The following is a 20,308-nucleotide window of genomic DNA, read 5'->3' as shown; positions in this document are numbered from 1 at the left end:
GTACTGTTTGCATTGGCAGAATGACTTCATGACATGGCAACCTTCAATCATGCTTGTTTGCCCACAGCACCTCGGGAGTACATGAGGAATTTTAGACCACTGCTAAAACCTCCTTTTGCCATACCAAGAGTGGCAAATCAGTTTAAAATACCTCTGTCTTACTCTACATCTATGCTTGAAGGATAAGATATTTACAGCAATGATTTACTACAACATCTTCACCAGCCCACTGTGCCCCCTTGCACAGTGCATAGTCTCATGGCCCTAAACATTGCAGAGAGCAGGTGAAGGGGGCATTTGACAAGCCAAATCACACTTTATTGAAGTCAAACAGTCAAACTGCATGGTGTAATGGCTTCTCCATTTCAAATCAAGCCACCCTGCTCAACACATCATATTTTCAACATGATTTGTGCCTATTCTTATTCCAGAAGCTATTTCAGACTAGTCACAACTCAGGAGGGACACAAAGTATCCATCATAGAGTGGCTTTGGAAAGTATTCAGGCCCCTTCCCTTTTTCCACATTTGTGACACGGTCTGGTGAAAAGGTCTGCATGCCGGCAATTCTCAAGTCGCACAAATGACCAAAAAGTTTCCAAAAAGCTTTCAATTGTGGCTGATTTTATGTTGTCCCATCAACTGTGCTTTTTCCTCTCTGCCATTCAACTTTGTAGATTTGTGTAAGTCTCCCTACACCTCAGTGTAGCATTCCTGAGTGTTCAACATGTTTAATAAAAACAACAGGATAAAAATGAACTCCCATCATGAAACTATTTAAAATATCAGACTTGTATACTTCATAAATATGCACCACAGCAGGAAATTAGACAAAATACTTTTTACACTTTATTTGTCAATATATATAAACTGTATGATGGTAATCTAAATAAGTTACATTTCTGCCAGATATGTCTTAAAATGTTACAACAACATATTTATCAAGATATAGATGTTTGTAAAAGGTAGATATTTCCAAATGATGTCACCTCAATGATATTGTATTACACAACAACAGGGGGTTAAATACGATCAAATATTACATTTCTACAAAATGGTATCAATAAATAACAACACATTATATGCAGATACTTACTTACATCAGTATATGTTTGCCCTTATTCCTATCTTCACTGAAAAACATAATCTATGTATCTGCTCTAACGGCTTCTGTCTTTCCCCAAACATTAAAGTGATGTGAACTGTGGACATCCATCCTGACAGATACATAGATATTGTACAGTACTGTATCCATCCTGACAGATACATAGATATTGTACAGTACTGTATCCATCCTGACAGATACATAGATATTGTACAGTACTGTATCCATCCTGACAGATACATAGATATCGTACAGTACTGTATACATCCTGACAGATACATAGATATTGTACAGTACTGTATCCATCCTGACAGATACATAGATATTGTACAGTACTGTATCCATATTGACAGATACATATATATTGTACAGTACTGTATCCATATTGACAGATACATATATATTGTACAGTACTGTATCCATATTGACAGATACATAGATATTGTACAGTACTGTATCCATCCTGACAGATATAGATATTGTACAGTACTGTATCCATCCTGACAGATACATAGATATTGTACAGTACTGTATCCATCCTGACAGATACATAGATATTGTACAGTACTGTATCCATATTGACAGACACATAGATATTGTACAGTACTGTACCTCACTGGGCAGTAAAGAAAATAGTCCACAAATCATAATGGCCACCAAAGTTGCCAAGAGATTATACATTTACTGCAGAAGAAATTTACACGGCCAGAGCTACATTTAAAACAGTACTAGGCCTTAATCTACTTAAATTAATAATGGATTTCTGAAACTCTTAACTTGTGATTACTTAGTTCTGGACTATGGAGTCTCAAGACGACAGAGAATAAGGATTAATCAGATGAACAACAGAGATGGAAAGAAAATGTTAAACATTGGTAGTTGATTTGGACTATCTGTGTAAAAACACTCTATTAGAAAATATGCATGATTCTCCAACAGAAGCCAAGTAAAAGAAAAGGGAGCTACTGTTTGCATTCATTCAACACAAATGAACAAGTAGACCAGAGGTCTCTTAATCCTGGAGTAGATTGCATGTCTAAAATGGTTTCCCTCTGTGGTGTTCATGTAGTTCATTCATTGTAGTTCATTGCCATTGATTAACAGCCTTAATCCAAAATTAGACCTACTTACGTAAATGTCTGATCTAAAACCTCACTTAGATTTGGTTTAGCTGTAATTTTCATTTTAGAACATTGGATTCATGAAGCCATTATTTGTGAAAATCTTGGACTTTTAAACCATGTCTGAGGAATGCAATTGTAGTTAGGCCACTTTGATGCTGCTTAGTCTCGGTTTACCTAGACCTGCGTCCAGGATACCACCCCTCTGGGTTTTACATGATTAGTGAATTGTTTATTACATAACTGACAACATTACATGGAAATATTCCCATGCCATATTTAATGCCAAATATCTTGGGGTATTAAGAAGGGTCAGTGGATTAAATCTATTCTGGACAGCTAATGTCCTGCACTTAATCACACTTTCAATAAAACATCCCCATTCAATAGTGTTTTTAGTCTAGGAATAGGCTTAATGTGTCTGGGAAAGCAGCCCTGGTGTTTGGCCCATCAAACCAGTGACATTGCTTTCACTGATCAGAATGTATGTTTCACAATGGAGTTTAAAATATGACAATACAAGTTTGAGGTCTATATTTTAACAGTGTAAAAACTGGCCAGGGGTGCTGGGATGCTGTCATTTCCTGTTATCGCAGACACACATTGCCAATACACCTGCGTTTGTGTCCGTTTTGTGCTGGCTAAAAATAGAGCCCTAACAGCGAAGTCATTGCAGAGATTGTTGTTGGGTGTATTAAGCAAGCTCTATTGGTGTTGGAGAAAATAGGTTTGTTATGTCAGTCTCAAAATATTAGCTTCATATGAGATGTTGTGGTAAATGGTTTAGAGCCCCTTACACTACATACATCTAGTAAGAGTGAGTAAGGGGTTTCATTGAGAATGATAGAACTTGAATCAGCATTCATTGGCACCCATTCAACACCAGAATGACAATAACCTTTGTAATGGTACCTTAAAGGGAACCCTGGCTATTAAGACATGTAGGCCTTATGCTCTAATTGCCATCTCCTACTAAAACATGTTGGTAGAAAGACATGAAATATGTTCATTATGTTAAAAATCCTCAATCTGTAATACATATTTTGACCCATGGAGGCAGCCATATTATATAGCCATATATAGCCATATATAGCCGCTAGCTGTTAGCAGCGTTTGTAGCTGTGGTTGCGTTTAGAGTCACTTTTCTCCCATTCAGTGTTTGAGGTGGACCAACATTCAAATACGCCTGTCGTGTTACATTTTTCTCCGATTTCAATGTATGACACATAATTTGAAAGCTTACAATCTGTAGTTTAAGGACTGAAAATTATGGCTACTGGTTGCACTTTTCACCAGCAGCTGTCACAATTGTGACCTGCGACCGGTAGGCTAAAAGCAACCAGCATCCATTTTGACGTCTCTACTTCGCAGTATAATCTGCAGGATTATGGCAAAAAAAAATACGGATTAAGGATTTTTAACATAATAACATATTTCATGTCTTTCTACCAACATATTTTAGTAGGAGATGGCAATTAGAGCGTGTTAAGGCCTACATGTCTTAATAGCCAGGGTTCCCTTTAACATTACAGAATGGAAGTTTTGTATTTTATCGTCTGTCACAGAAAAAAATTTAAACTGTGAATATACGTTGGTTTTATAGTGGCAAATATGTGGATATCCTTCTAAATAACTGAAATGTAAAAATGTGTTGTAAAAGCCAGTGCTCGAGCTAGATATTTAAAAATGTGATTACAGAAACCAAACCCACATGGTTCAACATTACATTTGTTCCACCAAATGTCTTTATCATGGGCATGTAGAGCTTCTAAAAGCTACAATCTTACATTATGCCACTTTGAGCAAGGCATGCAATGACTGGCCTGGGCTCCCAGGTTAGTTTTTTTGCTGCTTAGAACTTGAGAATTTAGAAATTATTATCTGACAAAATGTTTCCAAAGGACTACATTTCGTCATTAAAGCCTACCAAAACATTGAATAGCCACCGAAGTTAGTTCAAAAGAAACAGGCATGATTTTAAATAGATTTAAAGACTTAAGATCATTTCTGTTGCAGGAGGGAGGAGAGGGAGGAGTTCCACATACATTAATTAATTCTACATAGTTGAAATAGGCCGGACCTGAAGCTCCACACAAATGCTCTTGAGAGTTTTATTCTTGTTGGTCACCAACCCTTATATCAAGCAACAGGCACGTTTATCATAATTGAATGATAACTGGAAAAAGACAAGCAGTAGACGCACTTCATAATCATTTTCCAAAATGTTCATTATCATGAAACTGTTGCTTAGAAACTAGCAACAAACATGATACAGCACATGGTTTTCTGTAGCCTCCAAAATATGTATATCTACAACACATCATAAATGGAACACTCCTGCTCCATACTGTATTCAAGAGATAGGGGTCAGTGAAACAATGAGCAATACATATTATAGTTTTACACAAAAAAATAATCTAATTCTGCACTGTTAATACTTGAAGTGTTCCTAATTAAATATGTACAAAATAAGTGTCTTTCATCTTGTTTCTATTATTGTACTAAAATACATAAATATAACTATAATTTACACATACTGTATTTATGATTCTATAGTATCCACACATACAGTATATTGTCTAATCAATAGCAGGTCTCAAAACTGTTCGTTTGTCACACTATCCTCTGTCCAAGCTTTCTTTTTGTGCCAAAATGTTAAAGTGTAATATACTGGGAGAACATATTATATCTACCTTTGCATATTTTCTTTCTATTTTGTAATACCACATAATTTACTTTAAAATGACTGAATCATAACATAAATCACTGCAAAGACACCAGCTAATGTTGGTTTCAGTTTGAAGACATGAGTCTCCTGGAATTGGAAGGGTCTCTCCCCTTTTGGGGTATACCAATGTGGCAACATACCAAAACCATTCAAATTCTAGCCCAAGACCAGTGTACATGGTCATCAATCAATGTTCATCTCTTTCATTGAGAACCAACATTCTGTCCCTTACAAATGTAGCTAATTACTTGGTGCTGAATCAAACTCCGCCACTTAAACACAGGTCAAATATGTTCAAAGGGTCACATGGCATCATTTATCATGAATACATTCTGTGCCAAATTATCCAAACCCTTGATGACTCAGTACAACTGTTGTCATGGCATAAGTAATTGCCATGACAACTGTTTCTCCTCCAGCTAATGTATTGATAGGGTATGCAAACAAAATCTATCTAATGCCCAGATCGTAAACATTATGGCTCTGGCTCTCTTAAGGAGAAAACACACCTATAGCTTTTTACAGAGATGCAATGCAAGTGGTGCTGTGTGATTGATACAACTTTCCTGAGTTTGTGAAAGTCAAACAAATGTAAAAGAACAAAAAAAACAACAACACAAAACTACAGTATGTCTTTTAAATAGCATGACTCCTTTGACAGCCTTTGTAGAGTCTTTGGTCACATTCCGACGTGGGCTTCCCTGGAACGGGAACGTCAGGCCCTCTGGGTTACTCTACGCCGCTGAGAAGTTTGATCTGATGGAGTCCTCTCGTAACTGGCGATGCTTCCCAATGTCACATTCCTCCCTCTGCGTCCGTCTCTCTATGGTTATCCTGTAGTTCTTCCTGAAAAGGATTATTATTATGAATGATAGCGGATTTTACTTTGACTCATCCAGGTAAATCACTGTAGACAATTGATCTTTGACAATGCTGCTGAATATTTAAATCTCATAGTTTTTAACCTGTCAAAAATATACAGTGCTCTACATAAGTAAAGGGACAGTGAATAATTGTTTATTCTTTTGGATTTACCCTCCTCTGTGGTCTCTGTGGCTCAGCTGGTAGAGCAGGGCACTAACAAGGCTTAGGTTGTGGGTTTGATTTCCTCTGGGACCATATATACAGAAAATATATGCACTCACTGCAATAAGTTGCTTTGAATAAAAGTGTCTGCTAAATGGCACATATTATACATTATAACTAACATAGAAGTTAGGATTTAAAATTAAACAATTACTAAGAGGTTAAAGTAGAGATTATCAGCTTTTAGTTTCACCATTAAGACATTTTGGTTTCACCATTAAGAAATGACAAGTCCCCGTATTTTAGGGTAGCCAAAAGTAATGGAACAATTGGCATGACAGGTGTTTCTGTAAGTCACGTGTGTTCTGTCACATCATTTGTGCAGACATAAGAGAGCTGTCAATGTCTAGTATTGATTCTAGGCTTTGCATTTGCCTGAGAGGCTGTTATGGGTGTCTGTCAACATGAGGACCAAGAGGTGTCAATGAAAGTCAAGGAAGCCTTTATTAGGCAGAAAAATCTAAAATATAGCCAAAACTGTGAGCTTGCCAAACATTAACAGTTTGCAACATTATATTTCTTTTTATTTAGGCCAAGGAAGAGAGGTAGTGGTGGTCTAGAGGATAGTGAGTTGGACTGGTGATCAGAAGATCATGCGTTTAAATCCCACCTAAGAACACCACCACTAGTGTGCCCCTGAGTAAGGCACTTAGCCCTAAGTCACTTTGGACAAAAGCATCTGCTAAATTGTTAAAATGAAAATGTAAAAGTAATACTTCTACAGCAGATGACTGAAGGATGCTAACCATAATTAAGAAAAACCCCAAACAACTGTCCCACAGATCAGAAACACTCTCCAGGAGGTAGAACAACTGTCCCACAGACCAGGAACACTCTCCAGGAGGTAGAACAACTGTCCCACAGACCAGGAACACTCTCCAGGAGGTAGAACAACTGTCCCACAGACCAGGAACACTCTCCAGGAGGTAGAACAACTGTCCCACAGACCAGGAACACTCTCCAGGAGGTAGAACAACTGTCCCACAGACCAGGAACCCTCTCCAGGAGGTAGAACAACTGTCCCTCAGATCAGGAACCCTCTCCAGGAGGTAGAACAACTGTCCCTCAGATCAGGAACCCTCTCCAGGAGGTAGAACAACTGTCCCACAGACCAGGAACCCTCTCCAGGAGGTAGAACAACTGTCCCTCAGATCAGAAACCCTCTCCAGGAGGTAGAACAACTGTCCCTCAGATCAGAAACCCTCTCCAGGAGGTAGAACAACTGTCCCTCAGATCAGGAACCCTCTCCAGGAGGTAGAACAACTGTCCCTCAGATCAGAAACCCTCTCCAGGAGGTAGGCTTGAATGTGTCAGAGACTGCAGAATACGTCACCTGCCAGACACAGACACTGCAGGTATAAACCACTAGTTATCCTCAAAAAGGATGGTCAGGTTACAGTTTGCTAAAAAGTACCTGGAAAGCAGGCAGAGGTCTGGAAAAAGGTCTTGTAGACAGATAATATTCATCTTGTCATGTAGAGTGATTGCCAGAGGATAGTTTGGAGAAAAAAGGATTTGCCCAAGATTTACAGTTAGGTTTGGACATGTATAGCTGCCACAACAACTGGCGAACCTGTCTTAATAGATGATGTTACTGCTGACAGCAGCAGCAGCAGCAGAATGTATTCTGAAGTGTACAGAAACATCTTGTCTGTTTGAGTACAAGAAAATACCTTCAAATCCATTGGATGCAGGCCAAAAGCCACCCCAAAAAAATCCAAAATGAAGGCCGCCACCCACCTCTCAACATTTAGACTACTAAGTGGAAACAATTACTTTTCTTAAATAGTACAGTTAGGCTACACAGTGTATTTAGGCTTTCATAGTGTTTTTGTTGGCAACATTAACTCTTTCACCTTTTAGCAAGGTGCATATGACCTTTTCATTTACACTGCCAACATGTCCCCTTGTTTATCTCATCAACATGTCATGTTAGTAAGCTCACCAACCGCAGCCTAAGTCATATTAAGCTCACCAACAGTAGCCTAAGTCATATTAAGCTCACCAACAGTAGCCTAAGTCATATTAAGCTCACCAACAGTAGCCTAAGTCATATTAAGCTCACCAACAGTAGCCTAAGTCATATTAAGCTCCCCAACAGCAGCCTAAAGGTCTTTGCACACCAATGCGTGCGTTTACGCATGCGTAGTTTTAAATCCGTCATCCGAAAAAAACGTTACGCACACCGGTCCGTTACGGAGCCCGTTGCGTTTTTTACGTTGCGTTACTCTCCTCTCCTAACCCTTTCGCAATACGCAACATGGAGTCTTCAAGCAGTGAGGATGATTTTGTGCTCCTCTCACTTCTTGAAAATAGGAAAAGGAAAAGGAAATATTGGATCCACCCCATCCTCAGAACTCGTCGGCAGCAAGGGGAGTTTCACCTGCTAATAAATGCCCAAATGAATGTTATTGTTTAGTGATGCTGCCCAAATGAATGTTATTGTTTAGTGATGCTGCCCAAATGAATGTTATTGTTTAGTGATGCTGCCCAACTGAATGTTATTGTTTAGTGCCGTACGCTTTCGTGGTATTATATTGTGTGAATTATCATCTATGTTGTTTTCTTTCACTCGACTAACCGCCGAGATAATACTTGAGACATGTACTTCTGTAAACTTTAATCCAACTGTCCTGCAGTTCTAATTTGACGATGTGTCCCAGTCTATACCATGGCGGAGTGGTCAATAACAACTCTCAAAAGGCTTTTGACGGACGCGAAAAACGCCGAAAATCGAACCTGTTGCGTTTTTTTTTTGACGGACGAATTATTACGGATTGGTGTGCAAGCGTGGTTGACACAACATGAGTTCTATTTTTTTTTTTTTACGGACGTAAAAAACGCACGTAAAAAACGCATTGGTGTGCAAGGGCCTTAAGTCATATTAAGCTCACCAACAGTAGCCTAAGTCATATTAAGCTCACCAACAGCAGCCTAAGTCATATTAAGCTCACCAACAGCAGCCTAAGTCATATTAAGCTCACCAACAGTAGCCTAAGTCATATTAAGCTCACCAACAGCAGCCTAAGTCATATTAAGCTCACCAACAGCAGCCTAAGTCATATTAAGCTCACCAACAGCAGCCTAAGTCATATTAAGCTCACCAACAGTAGCCTAAGTCATATTAAGCTCACCAACAGCAGCCTAAGTCATATTAAGCTCACCAACAGCAGCCTAAGTCATATTAAGCTCACCAACAGCAGCCTAAGTCATATTAAGCTCACCAACAGCAGCCTAAGTCATATTAAGCTCACCAACAGCAGCCTAAGTCATATTAAGCTCACCAACAGTAGCCTAAGTCATATTAAGCTCACCAACAGTAGCCTAAGTCATATTAAGCTCACCAACAGCAGCCTAAGTCATATTAAGCTCACCAACAGTAGCCTAAGTCATATTAAGCTCACCAACAGTAGCCTAAGTCATATTAAGCTCACCAACAGTAGCCTAAGTCATATTAAGCTCACCAACAGCAGTCTAAGTCATATTAAGCTCACCAACAGCAGCCTAAGTCATATTAAGCTCACCAACAGCAGCCTAAGTCATATTAAGCTCACCAACAGTAGCCTAAGTCATATTAAGCTCACCAACAGCAGCCTAAGTCATATTAAGCTCACCAACAGTAGCCTAAGTCATATTAAGCTCACCAACAGTAGCCTAAGTCATATTAAGCGGGTGCAATGTATTGCGCAAGAATAACACTATTTACAGCGCTGTCAATTTCAGATTCAGATCAGATTCAGATTCAATTTATTTGTCATTGGCATAGCACAAGTACAGTGACAACGAAATGCATTTGGTGTGTTGCCTTCAAGGCATAATGTTGGAGGGACTTTAATTTTTTCTAAGCGTTTGTTGCACTAGTTCTCAAAGCTCACTTTCTGTTAGTTTGTTGTTGTTAAGGAATCCAGTTGAAGCTATTAATTCTATCCACGCTGTACACGCCACAGAGGCAATGTCGTAAGTTAATAATGTCATAGTTACACTTAATGTTAATGTTAAGAGCATATTTACATACAAATTTAAAGAACCAGAGTAAACAACGAGTAAAGTTTACTACGCCTCAAGTCATAATTTTGCAAGCAAGAGTTTAGCTAGTTGGATAGCTGCAGTATCTACGCTGTAGTGAGGACAACACATTTGGCATCCAGCCAGCTAGTGCATACTATTATTTTCTAATAATGATAATCAATTAGTGAACATTTTTCAGATCACAGACATACTGTATCTGCCAATATTGACTTTCTTTGAAAAAACTGATATTTTCTGAAACTGATCTTTCACTGTTCTGTGCCTGAAGTTTCTTCTTGAATCAAAACATACGCAAAACAGCTGCTAGCAGACTAGTGCTGAAAACAACATCGCTATGAACATCTAACTGCATGTTTAGCACATCACAACATGCTAATAAAACATCAACATGCTAGAAACACATAACTACACATAATTAGATGATCACACAGTCCTATTTTTGAACACGTCCTAAAATGAAAATTTGTTTACAAGCTAATGTAATCAAAGCCATGTAATCACTTAACCAGTACAGTAGCCTATTGCAGATGATAGTTAATCCAATTTGCAAATTATAAGTATTTACTGATCCTAAAACTATTGTTGTTTGTTATATTGAGTGGGCACTTCAACACTTAAACTTTCCTAACATGAAAAAAAATGGAAATCACTGTCTTCTTCAACAAGATCTGCAGTAGCTGCATATACTAACTTGAATTTGCGTGTTTGAACACTAAGATCACAAAGACATTGATCACTAAGAGCCAATAACATTGGGGAGGCACATGGGATGGCCAATCCGATCACTTCTCGCAACTACGTTGTTACTGATTGACAGCACTCAACACCCAATGGGCATTAGGGGGGCACACGGGGGGGGGGGGGCAATCAGATCACAAGGGGGGCGGGTGCCGGTAGCTCCGCCCTTGATTGGATGGCGCTTCATCATACAGTAAGACAATGATTCCAAACATATTGCCATAGCAACTAAGGAGTTTTTCAGGGCCAACCACTGGAAAGTTCTTGACTGACCAAGTCAATCTTTAGATTTAAATCCATGCATTTCATTTCCTGATGATAATATTTGAAGCAAAAAGACTTAAAACAACAACTGAAGATGGCTGCAGTCCAGGCCTGGCAGAGGATCACCATGGTTACAGTCCATGCCTGGCAGAGCATCACCATGGTTACAGTCCAGGCCTGGCAGAGCATCACCATGGTTACAGTACAGGCCTGGCAGAGCATCACCAGAGAAGACACCCAGCGTCTGGTGGGGTCAATGGGCCACAGACTTCAGGCAGTTATTGCAGGCAAATGATTGTTGCCCAAATACTAAACATACATTTTTTCATATATTTTTTTCCTTTCCAAAATGATCCCTTACCTGAAAAAATAGAATGCCATAAGCAATGCAGTCCCCAGTAGGGCTCCAACTATGATACCAGTCACCGCCGATACGCCTAGTCCACCTGCTTGGTAGAGGAAGGGAAGCTATTAATGAGGACAATGGCACACTGGTGGTCTATGGTGACGCATACAGGTACTACTACAGGTCTGCCATGAGGCTGTACAGTAAGTCATACACGTACTACTACAGGTCTGCCATGAGGCTGTACAGTAAGTCATACACGTACTACTACAGGTCTGCCATGAGGCTGTACAGTAAGTCATACACATACTACTACAGGTCTGCCATGAGGCTGTACAGTAAGTCATACACGTACTACTACAGGTCTGCCATGAGGCTGTACAGTAAGTCATACACGTACTACTACAGGTCTGCCATGAGGCTGTACAGTAAGTCATACAGTACACATGTTACGGTCATACCTGTCAACCCTCCCGTTTTTCCCGGGATTCTCCCGTATTTTACCTTTCTTTCCCGCTGTGCTCCCGTTTAAATATTTTCCCGTAAATGTCCCGTATTTTTAACCTATAATATAATATAATTTAACACTTAATTGTTAGACGTTGGCGCATGCGCACAATCGTTATATCCATGTCGGAGTTGACTTGTTTCCGCTCGTTTCTTGGGCTGCGTTCGTAATTTTGCTCTGAGAGCGCCGGAACGCACACTAGGTGCAACGTCATAAAGGGACCAAGTAATTTTATTGGACAATTGGACAATTTTATTGGCATTCCATGAGTGGTGATCAGATTTCCAGAGCGTATTTACGAACGCAGCCTCGGTTATCTCCGTTTTGAAATGATCGCTGGTAGCATTGCGCCGCTCTTTTCCCATTGACATCATGGTGTCAAGTAATGTATAAATAAATGTGCTGAATTGATATGTGTGGTGGCCTGGGAAAACCCTTCACATGGTGGCATTTTGACATTTTCATTTTTTTATATTTCCATAAATTAGAAGTTCTCAGCTATTCATAACTGGTTGAATGACTGAGATAGCCCTTTATTTTAAAAAGTTATGAGCATTTTAATGTAGCATGTCAAAAAAAGTGAAAGGGGAGAAATCCTCCCCTTTCTCCTCCGGGTCGGGGGAGGAGCCTATAGATCGGCCGGTCTCGTTTGTCTGCTTGTGATGCGGTGGTAGTCTGCTCGCCTCGTCGGTATGCGAGGGACAGATCCATTTGTGTGTCTTCTAGTTAAGATGTTATTACTTTATGCTTATTGTGAGCATCAGTAAACTGGCAATAACACAGGTGGAAGTATCGTCTCTCCTTTCGCTCATGTGTGCGTGCGTTGCTTAACTGAGAATGAGACACGTTCAACGTGATGTTGTTTTGCTAGCAAACTACCCGCCACAAAAACATAAAAATAAGTACTTTCTCTTTTGTTTTCTTAAAATGTGTATTCACCATAATGTAGTATGGAGTTCAAAGTACTAGAATACCACATAATATCAAAATCGCCAAAATCGCGATTTCCATCTATATTTGCTCTTTGCCACAAACGAACGCCAGCGACATCCGACGGGTTTTCCCAGGCCACCACACATATGCACTTTCAAAAGTTTGGACACACCTTCTCATTCAATGCGTTTCCTTTATTTTCATGACTATTTGGTACATTGTAGATTCTCACTGAAGGCATCAAAACTTGGAATTATGTATTTAACAATAAAGTGTGAAATAACTCTAAATATGTATTATATTTTAGATTCCTCAAAGTAGCCACCCTTTGCTTTTTTGTTGTTAATAAAATATATTATAATAATATTTAATATAATATGTGTCAATAATAATATGTTATTATATATATGTATATTTAATATTATTATTATTATATATTTTATTAACAACAATTTATTTTATTTTATTAACAACAAAAAAGCAAAGGGTGGCTACTTTGAGGAATCTAAAATATAAGACATATTTAGAGTTATTTCACACTTTTTTGTTAAGTACATCATTCCACATGTGTTCATTCATAGTTTTGATGCCTTCAGTGAGAATCTACAATGTAAATAGTCATGAAAATAAAGGAAACACATTGAATGAGAAGGTGTGTCCAAACTTTTGGCCTGTACTGTATACAGTATATGCAGGGATGTTCAAAGTATTTTACTTTCAACCAGGTATCTGATTCTGATCACCTGTAGTCACTTACTTACGGTAATCATAGGAACTAGTTAACCCAATTCTTGTTGCACTGAAGCAGGTGGTTGATTGACTGTGTCCCCTTGTCTAAATGTAAAGGGTATCCTATGGTTGTCTAGTGGTGATGTTAGGTTTGACTGTCTACCCTTGTCTAAATGTAAGGGGTATCCTATGGTTGTCTAGTGGTGATGTTAGGATTGACTGTCTACCCTTGTCTAAATGTAAGGGGTCTCCTATGGTTGTCTAGTGGTGATGTTAGGATTGACTGTCTACCCTTGTCCAAATGTAAGGGGTATCCTATGGTTGTCTAGTGGTGATGTTAGGTTTGACTGTCTACCCTTGTCTAAATGTAAGGGGTCTCCTATGGTTGTCTAGTGGTGATGTTAGGATTGACTGTGTGTACCCTTGTCTAAATGTAAGGGGTATGGTTTGTGGACGGTGGGGGGGGGGGGGGGGGAGAGGACGGCCCGGGGGCATGCGGGGATATCCCTTATTTTCCCTTATTTTGGGGGGAATATCCCTTATTTTCAAATCTCATTGTTGACAGGTATGGTTACGGTACTGCTCAAATCAACCGATTTATGTTAGTTGTGACATTAGATACCCTATAGTAAGTAGTACCCTATGTAAAAAAGTGCTATAAACTATGTATAATAACCACACAATAATAATATAAATCATGATAATAAAAAAAGAAAGATAGTCCTTTTAAATGTATGAATGTATTATGTACAGTGCTCCTTATTAAGGGCCTTATACATTACTTTTGAGATAAGTGTCTGACCAACTTTATTTTGGAGTGGACTCCCCCTTTAAATCAGATCCATATACTGGTGTGTCTATCTGTTTAAATCAGATTAATATACTGGTGTGTCTATCTGTTTAAATCAGATCCATATACTGGTGTGTCTATCTGTTTAAATCAGATCCATATACTGGTGTGTCTATCTGTTTAAATCAGATACATATACTGGTGTGTGCTATGTGTTGGTCTGCGACAGAGAGAAAAGCAGTAGAGATAATTTACATGATTTGTCGGGCAGCTCAGTGTGTGGGACTCTGTGCCTTCCTCTCAGGGTGAAACGCTCACTGTTGAAGGCAGGCAGCATCTGGAAGCTCCCGTTCACACCAAAGTAGTTACACACCACCTGAAAAGGCAGGATTAGCAGTGTGATGAATGTCACGTCACTCTTTCATTTAAGTATCATCTAGATTATTCTCCAGTCCAAAAACAATCCTCCATTTCCTCTAAGGAACTGTATTGGTGTAAGCATGAAGGACTTCTAAGCTACCTGAAAGGCTACAACACCATTGACTACTGCAGTATATCATCCTCTCAGTAAATGAGACCAAAATATAATGCTGACTAATAACTTGAAATTGGATGTGGTTGCATGCTTGGGTCTGTTGTTACCTCATAGGTGCCTGCCTCTGGGTCGGTCATGGTCATAACAGAGAAATCCCCATTTCTGTCACCGTTGACATCGATGGACACCTGGCCTGCAATTCCTGCCCGGCGGTATGCAAAGAATGAGAGAATTAATTAGCTTCAAGACCTGAACATTCCAAGGAAAACAAGCCAGCGAGAGCCCAGAAAGTCTGGCCGAGCCAATAGAACAGGAAGTCTCATTCACCTCCCGCCGTTTTTGTTGGCAGGGACTCCCAGAATTGTAATTCCATCCCTGTGCCGTGTTCCCAAATTCTTGGCATTTTTAAAATATTATTTCTTTTAACAAGAAAATATGACCCTGTTCTTGACGATTCCTGCTGAACAAAACATTGTTATTTCACATTGAGAGCTGGCAATGTGGAGTTTTGGCCTTTTAACCGGCTTCAGAAATGAACATCCGTTTTGTAACTAAATGAGTGCAAAAGAAAAGGCCTACTCTGTGTTGACTTGTCTTACGCAGTTTTACTTGGGACTTACTTTACTACTTTTTAGCTAATCAAAATTGATTGAAGAGATCAAAGAGAGCACACTGGCTAGTTTTCTGGAAACTAGTGGCTTTTTATAATCAAAAAAGGAAGAGAGAATCAGTTTTGCTTTTCTTATCTTGAGGAGCTTTTAACTGGATCGGTCTTTCATATATACTGTATACTGTCATTATGAGTTTTTCCTGATCATCTGACCTAAACAAGTCTGGAAAAAGATATAGAGGGGTCGAAACTCACATCTTTGCACATACTTTCAACAGTAATGCAACGTGATGTGTGCAAAACACCTTTTTCTTTAGGCTGCAGGGATGCCACAGTCTTCTGTAATTGATAATAATATCAAGTGTGCTATTGATTTCCTGGTAGCACTTTACTTTACAACTCAGAATAAGTGGGTAATAGCATGGTAATTACAAGTAATTACTAATAGTTACCAGTAACAATAAAGACAATTACCTTGTTATTACAAGGTGAGGCGTACTTAATTATTTTCCATGAAAGATGTTTCCGTGTTATTGTTACACCGTTTCCATACAAGCACACATTTTGTCTCATTTATAACTAAGAAACTGAGACGGTAGTTACTATTGAAATAGTATCATAGCTGGAAAATGCTACCTATTTCCATTCTGTTCTATCTTAACCTCAAAACCAAGACTATGGCTTGTTACCTAAAAACACAGAAGGTACTTCCTATGAAATAAAGTGGTATCATAGCTGAAAAATGCTATATTACTTGTTTCCATTGTGTTCTACCCTTGTATCCCATATTAACCTCACATGTAATACCATGTTTGCCATGGTTACATCATCAGTCAGTGGTAACACAGTCATGCCTATCAGTATGCATGTCTACTGTGTCATTAACACAGCATCAGTTACCCAATGGGTCTGATACATACAGTAGGTCACTGTCTAAAATATGCATGTTGTCATGGCAGCGGTGGGCTACCTCAACACCACCACTGAGGTAGATAGTAGTTCTGAAGATGTGTGAAGTGCTGACAAAAGCCACCACAAAGTGGAGGAAAGAACAAAGTGGAGGAAAGGATGCTGAATCCACTTCAAATGGGCCCCTGTGCACACGATTGGCATTCCTTTTGAGTGCTTTGCAATGATTGTTCTGCACAATAGTAGGCTAGTATTAGACATCCCATCTACGTTATTTGATCAAACACAACTCAATAGCATACATTCGTCACATATTTTACGATTGCTTTATTGTCGTGTGTAGTAACATTTTTTAACTGAATCTATCTTGAATCTCGGCATCTTCTCTTCTTAATCATGAGAATTAATCATCAGTAGCCTAGAAAAGATGTTCAATCCGCTCAGAAACATGATCACCCCCCCCCCCCCCCCCCTTACCACCACTGCTCCACACTGTAGGCTAGATGCCCATGACATACCCATTGCAGAGGGAATTTGGGGGGGGTTAGGGTTAGGGTTAGGGTTAGGGTTAGAAATGACCTAGAATGTTAAAAGCTTGCATTATAGCTTTACATTCCTAGTCTTTGGTAGTTTTTTTTGTTATGGCCAGCTAAATGTTTTCATTCATTCCATGTTTTAACACACGTCTATATTTACTAGTGATGGTTACACAGTCTGGTGAAAACATCCCCATGCTGGGCAATTCTCAAGTTGCGCAAATGACCAAAAAGCTTCTTTAAAAATATTTACCAAAAAAAATGTTTCTGTTGAAGAGCCCACTCAATATAAAAAACTGTTTTAGGATCCCTAAATACTTATAATTTGTGAATTGGATCATGGATCATTCATGTCTGCCGTCCTGCTTCAAAACAGAAACAGCACCATACCATGATGCTTCCACCTCCAAACACTGTAGGTATGGTATTTTTAGGATCATATGCAGAATCATTTCTCCTCCAAACATGGTGCGTCGTATTGTTGCCGAAAAGTCAAATTTTTGTCTCGTCTGACCAAACTACATTCTCCCAGTAATCTACAGGCTTCTCTAAATGTTCTGTAGCAAACTTCAAACGAGCTTCAACATGCCATTTCTTCAATGGAGTCTTCCCTGGGTGATCGCGAATGGAGACTGTGGCGGTGGAGTGCATTGCCTATTGTTTTCTTTGTGACAACTGTACCCCCTGCTTCCAGGTCTTTCTGGAGCTCTGCTCGTGTGGTCCTTGGCTCTGTCTATTTTTCTGACTAACTTTCTGACTGCCCATTCAGAAATCTTGCGAGGAGCTCCTGTGTGTGGCTGGTTGATGGTCGAATTTTGGGCAAAGGTATTGTCAGTTGAAATGTAAATGTTGCATAAGCGTTGCATGGTGTTAAGGACTATAATCACACTTTCATGCTTTGCATAAAGGGTTTTCACCTTCAAATGCTCTGTTTCACACGCGGTTCTTACCTTCAAATGTTCTATTCCACATGCGGTAAGTGATTTCCGACCCGTCGCTCTTGCCGGAGCCGTTCTTCATGGCTTCATGCAGGGCGAGCGCATAAAGGAGCAAGGCGTCATGGAACCCCTCCACAAACATGTTGATCTGAAAGGAGATAGGAATGCATGTAGGGTTAACTAACCCATGATTCATGGGAAGAAATCAGACCAATACAAAAATTTAAAAAAAATAAGTGGGGGTTATAAATAGAAAATCTGAACATTATACATTTTACATTGTGTGTCCACAGCTCAGATAATGAGTTTGTCAGCTTGAATTTAGCTAAACTGCCAGTAAGACAGTCAGTTAGTTAGCCAGTGAGTTTACAGTTGTTACTGCAACCTCCATCAACCTCCTAACACCTCCAGCTCTATCTACCTTTGCATTATAAATACATTAATATTGTACATTTTAGTAATGGGTAACATAACAAGGTTAAATAATGTATACATTTTTATCATACTTTGATGATTCAGAAATCGTCAGTATGTAATACAGTGTGGTGCAAAAATGTGGGCACCCCTAGTCAAAATGCCTTTTACAAGTAATATCTAAGTGAAAAGAAACAAACCTAACCTCTAAATGGTACAAAGTTAAACATGATTGATTGATGACATGATTCCAGCACATTTTAAAGCAAGATTAATTTGTATAGTTTTTTTAGTTTCAAAATAATAAAACAAGGAAAAAGGCTGTGTGCAAAAGATTGGGAACCCTGTCAGCTAGTACTTTGTAACTCCTCCTCGGGCAACTATAACAGCTTGCAAAAGCTTCCTGTAGGCAGCTAAGTCAATTAAATTCTTGTTTTTGGAATTTTATCCCATTCTTCCTGACAACACCTGTAGCTCAGAAATATTCTTCAGCCTTCTTGCATGCACGGCATGTTTGATATCTCTCCACAGATTTTCAAAAATAAAGTCTGGGGACTGTGATGGCCATTCCAAAACCTACAAATGCTTCACCCTTTTTTTTCCAAACATACCTTTGGTTGTGGCTTCTTTTGGTTTCGTCAGTCCAAAGCATATTGTTCCAATAGGCTTGAGGTTTTTCAAGGTTTTCTTTTGCATACTTCAGACACTTAATTTTGTGTTGAGGTCATAGGAAAGGCTTCTTTCTGGCAACTCTGTCATGTAGGTCTTTGTTGTTTAATGTACACTGTATTGTTGTCCTGTGAACAACTAGACCGGTGTCTGCTACTCTTTTTTTGCAGCTCTTTTGCAGTGATGGGCGGGTTCTTCTAAGCATTTCTCACCAGATCTCGGGCCATTCTATCAGAACATTTTCTTGGTCTTCCAGATCTTTCCTTGACTTCAATTGTTCCATTTATTTTCCATTTTCTGATGATGTTTCTGACAGTGGAAATGGGTAGTTTGAAACATTGCAAGAGTTTTTTGTAGCCTTCTCCTTGATGGTGGAAGTGAATTATCTTGATTCTGACATCCTTGGAAACTGTTTAGAGGAACCCATGGTTTTTAACACCAGACACAACAGCCACCGCAGTCGGATACTTTAGAAGGCATGGAGTTACTTCAGAATATATAGTTCAACCCTGGAATTATATTCACCTGACTCATTGAAGCCCTAACGAGTAGGGATGTCCCGATCCGATATTGATATCGCATATCGCTGCGATATTGGTCCTGAATGCTGGATCGCAGATCGCACCAGAAAAAAAATAGGCACCGATCTGGGGTGTCACTCACGTGATGACAACAGTAGTAGTCAGTGGTCACATGCATGAGAGTTGGCTAGTAGCTACCTGTGTGTAATGAGTCTGACAATGTCATGATGCCAGCTGGTGAAATCATAAACCATTTGCTAAGTAATTTTTCGGTTATTTACATAGTCTGAAACTACAGATGGTAAGCTTTCAAATGATGCGTCATACATTGTTGGTGCACCGAATGGGAATGCGACAGGAGAAAAGTGACTGATCAAACCACAACAACAAACACTGCTAACAGCTAGCGGCTAACAGTGGTACATCGCTAGGAATGTCTAACTGCATTTTTATAACATCACAGCATGCTGAGAGAACATGGACATGCTAAAAACACATAACTACACATAATTAGATGAACACACAGTCCTTGCTTTTGAACACGTCCTAAAACGAAGGTATGTTTACAAGTCATTATCACCTACCGGTAGCCTGCGGCAAACGAGTTTGTCCACAGATTATAAGTATTTAGTAATCGTTAACTGTTGTATATTATATGGACTGGGTACTTTAAAACTTCAAGTTGCCTGTTATGAAAAAAAAAACGAAAAACAGATATTGTTGACACCCCTTCGATTCTGCGACTGGTTTCTGGTCTCACCAGCGGGCGTCACTAGGCTACACTTTTAAAAAGGTCCTAT

At 39.3% G+C, this 20,308-nt stretch overlaps 1 protein-coding gene across 1 annotated transcript in view; it reads right to left on the bottom strand.

Moving 5' to 3' along the window:
- Positions 1 to 5,687: 5,687 nt before the first annotated feature.
- The window catches only part of npr3 (natriuretic peptide receptor 3), a gene marked incomplete at both ends in the record, with an annotated part of 43,442 nt that continues 28,821 nt past the window's right edge, over positions 5,688 to 20,308 (bottom strand). The window contains 5 exons of the mRNA XM_080530923.1: positions 5,688 to 5,799; positions 11,432 to 11,516; positions 14,632 to 14,752; positions 15,019 to 15,113; positions 17,917 to 18,052. Coding sequence (XP_080387049.1) covers positions 5,688 to 5,799; positions 11,432 to 11,516; positions 14,632 to 14,752; positions 15,019 to 15,113; positions 17,917 to 18,052 — 549 coding nt within the window. The remainder of the gene's footprint in view (positions 5,800 to 11,431; positions 11,517 to 14,631; positions 14,753 to 15,018; positions 15,114 to 17,916; positions 18,053 to 20,308) is intronic.

This window comes from Nansenia antarctica, assembly GCF_963989245.1.
Source record: "Nansenia antarctica genome assembly, chromosome: 5".
In the NCBI taxonomy this organism is placed as follows: Eukaryota; Metazoa; Chordata; class Actinopteri; order Argentiniformes; family Microstomatidae; genus Nansenia; species Nansenia antarctica.
The sequence above is the reverse complement of the archived record's forward strand: the minus strand, read 5'-3'. Positions and strand labels throughout refer to the sequence as shown.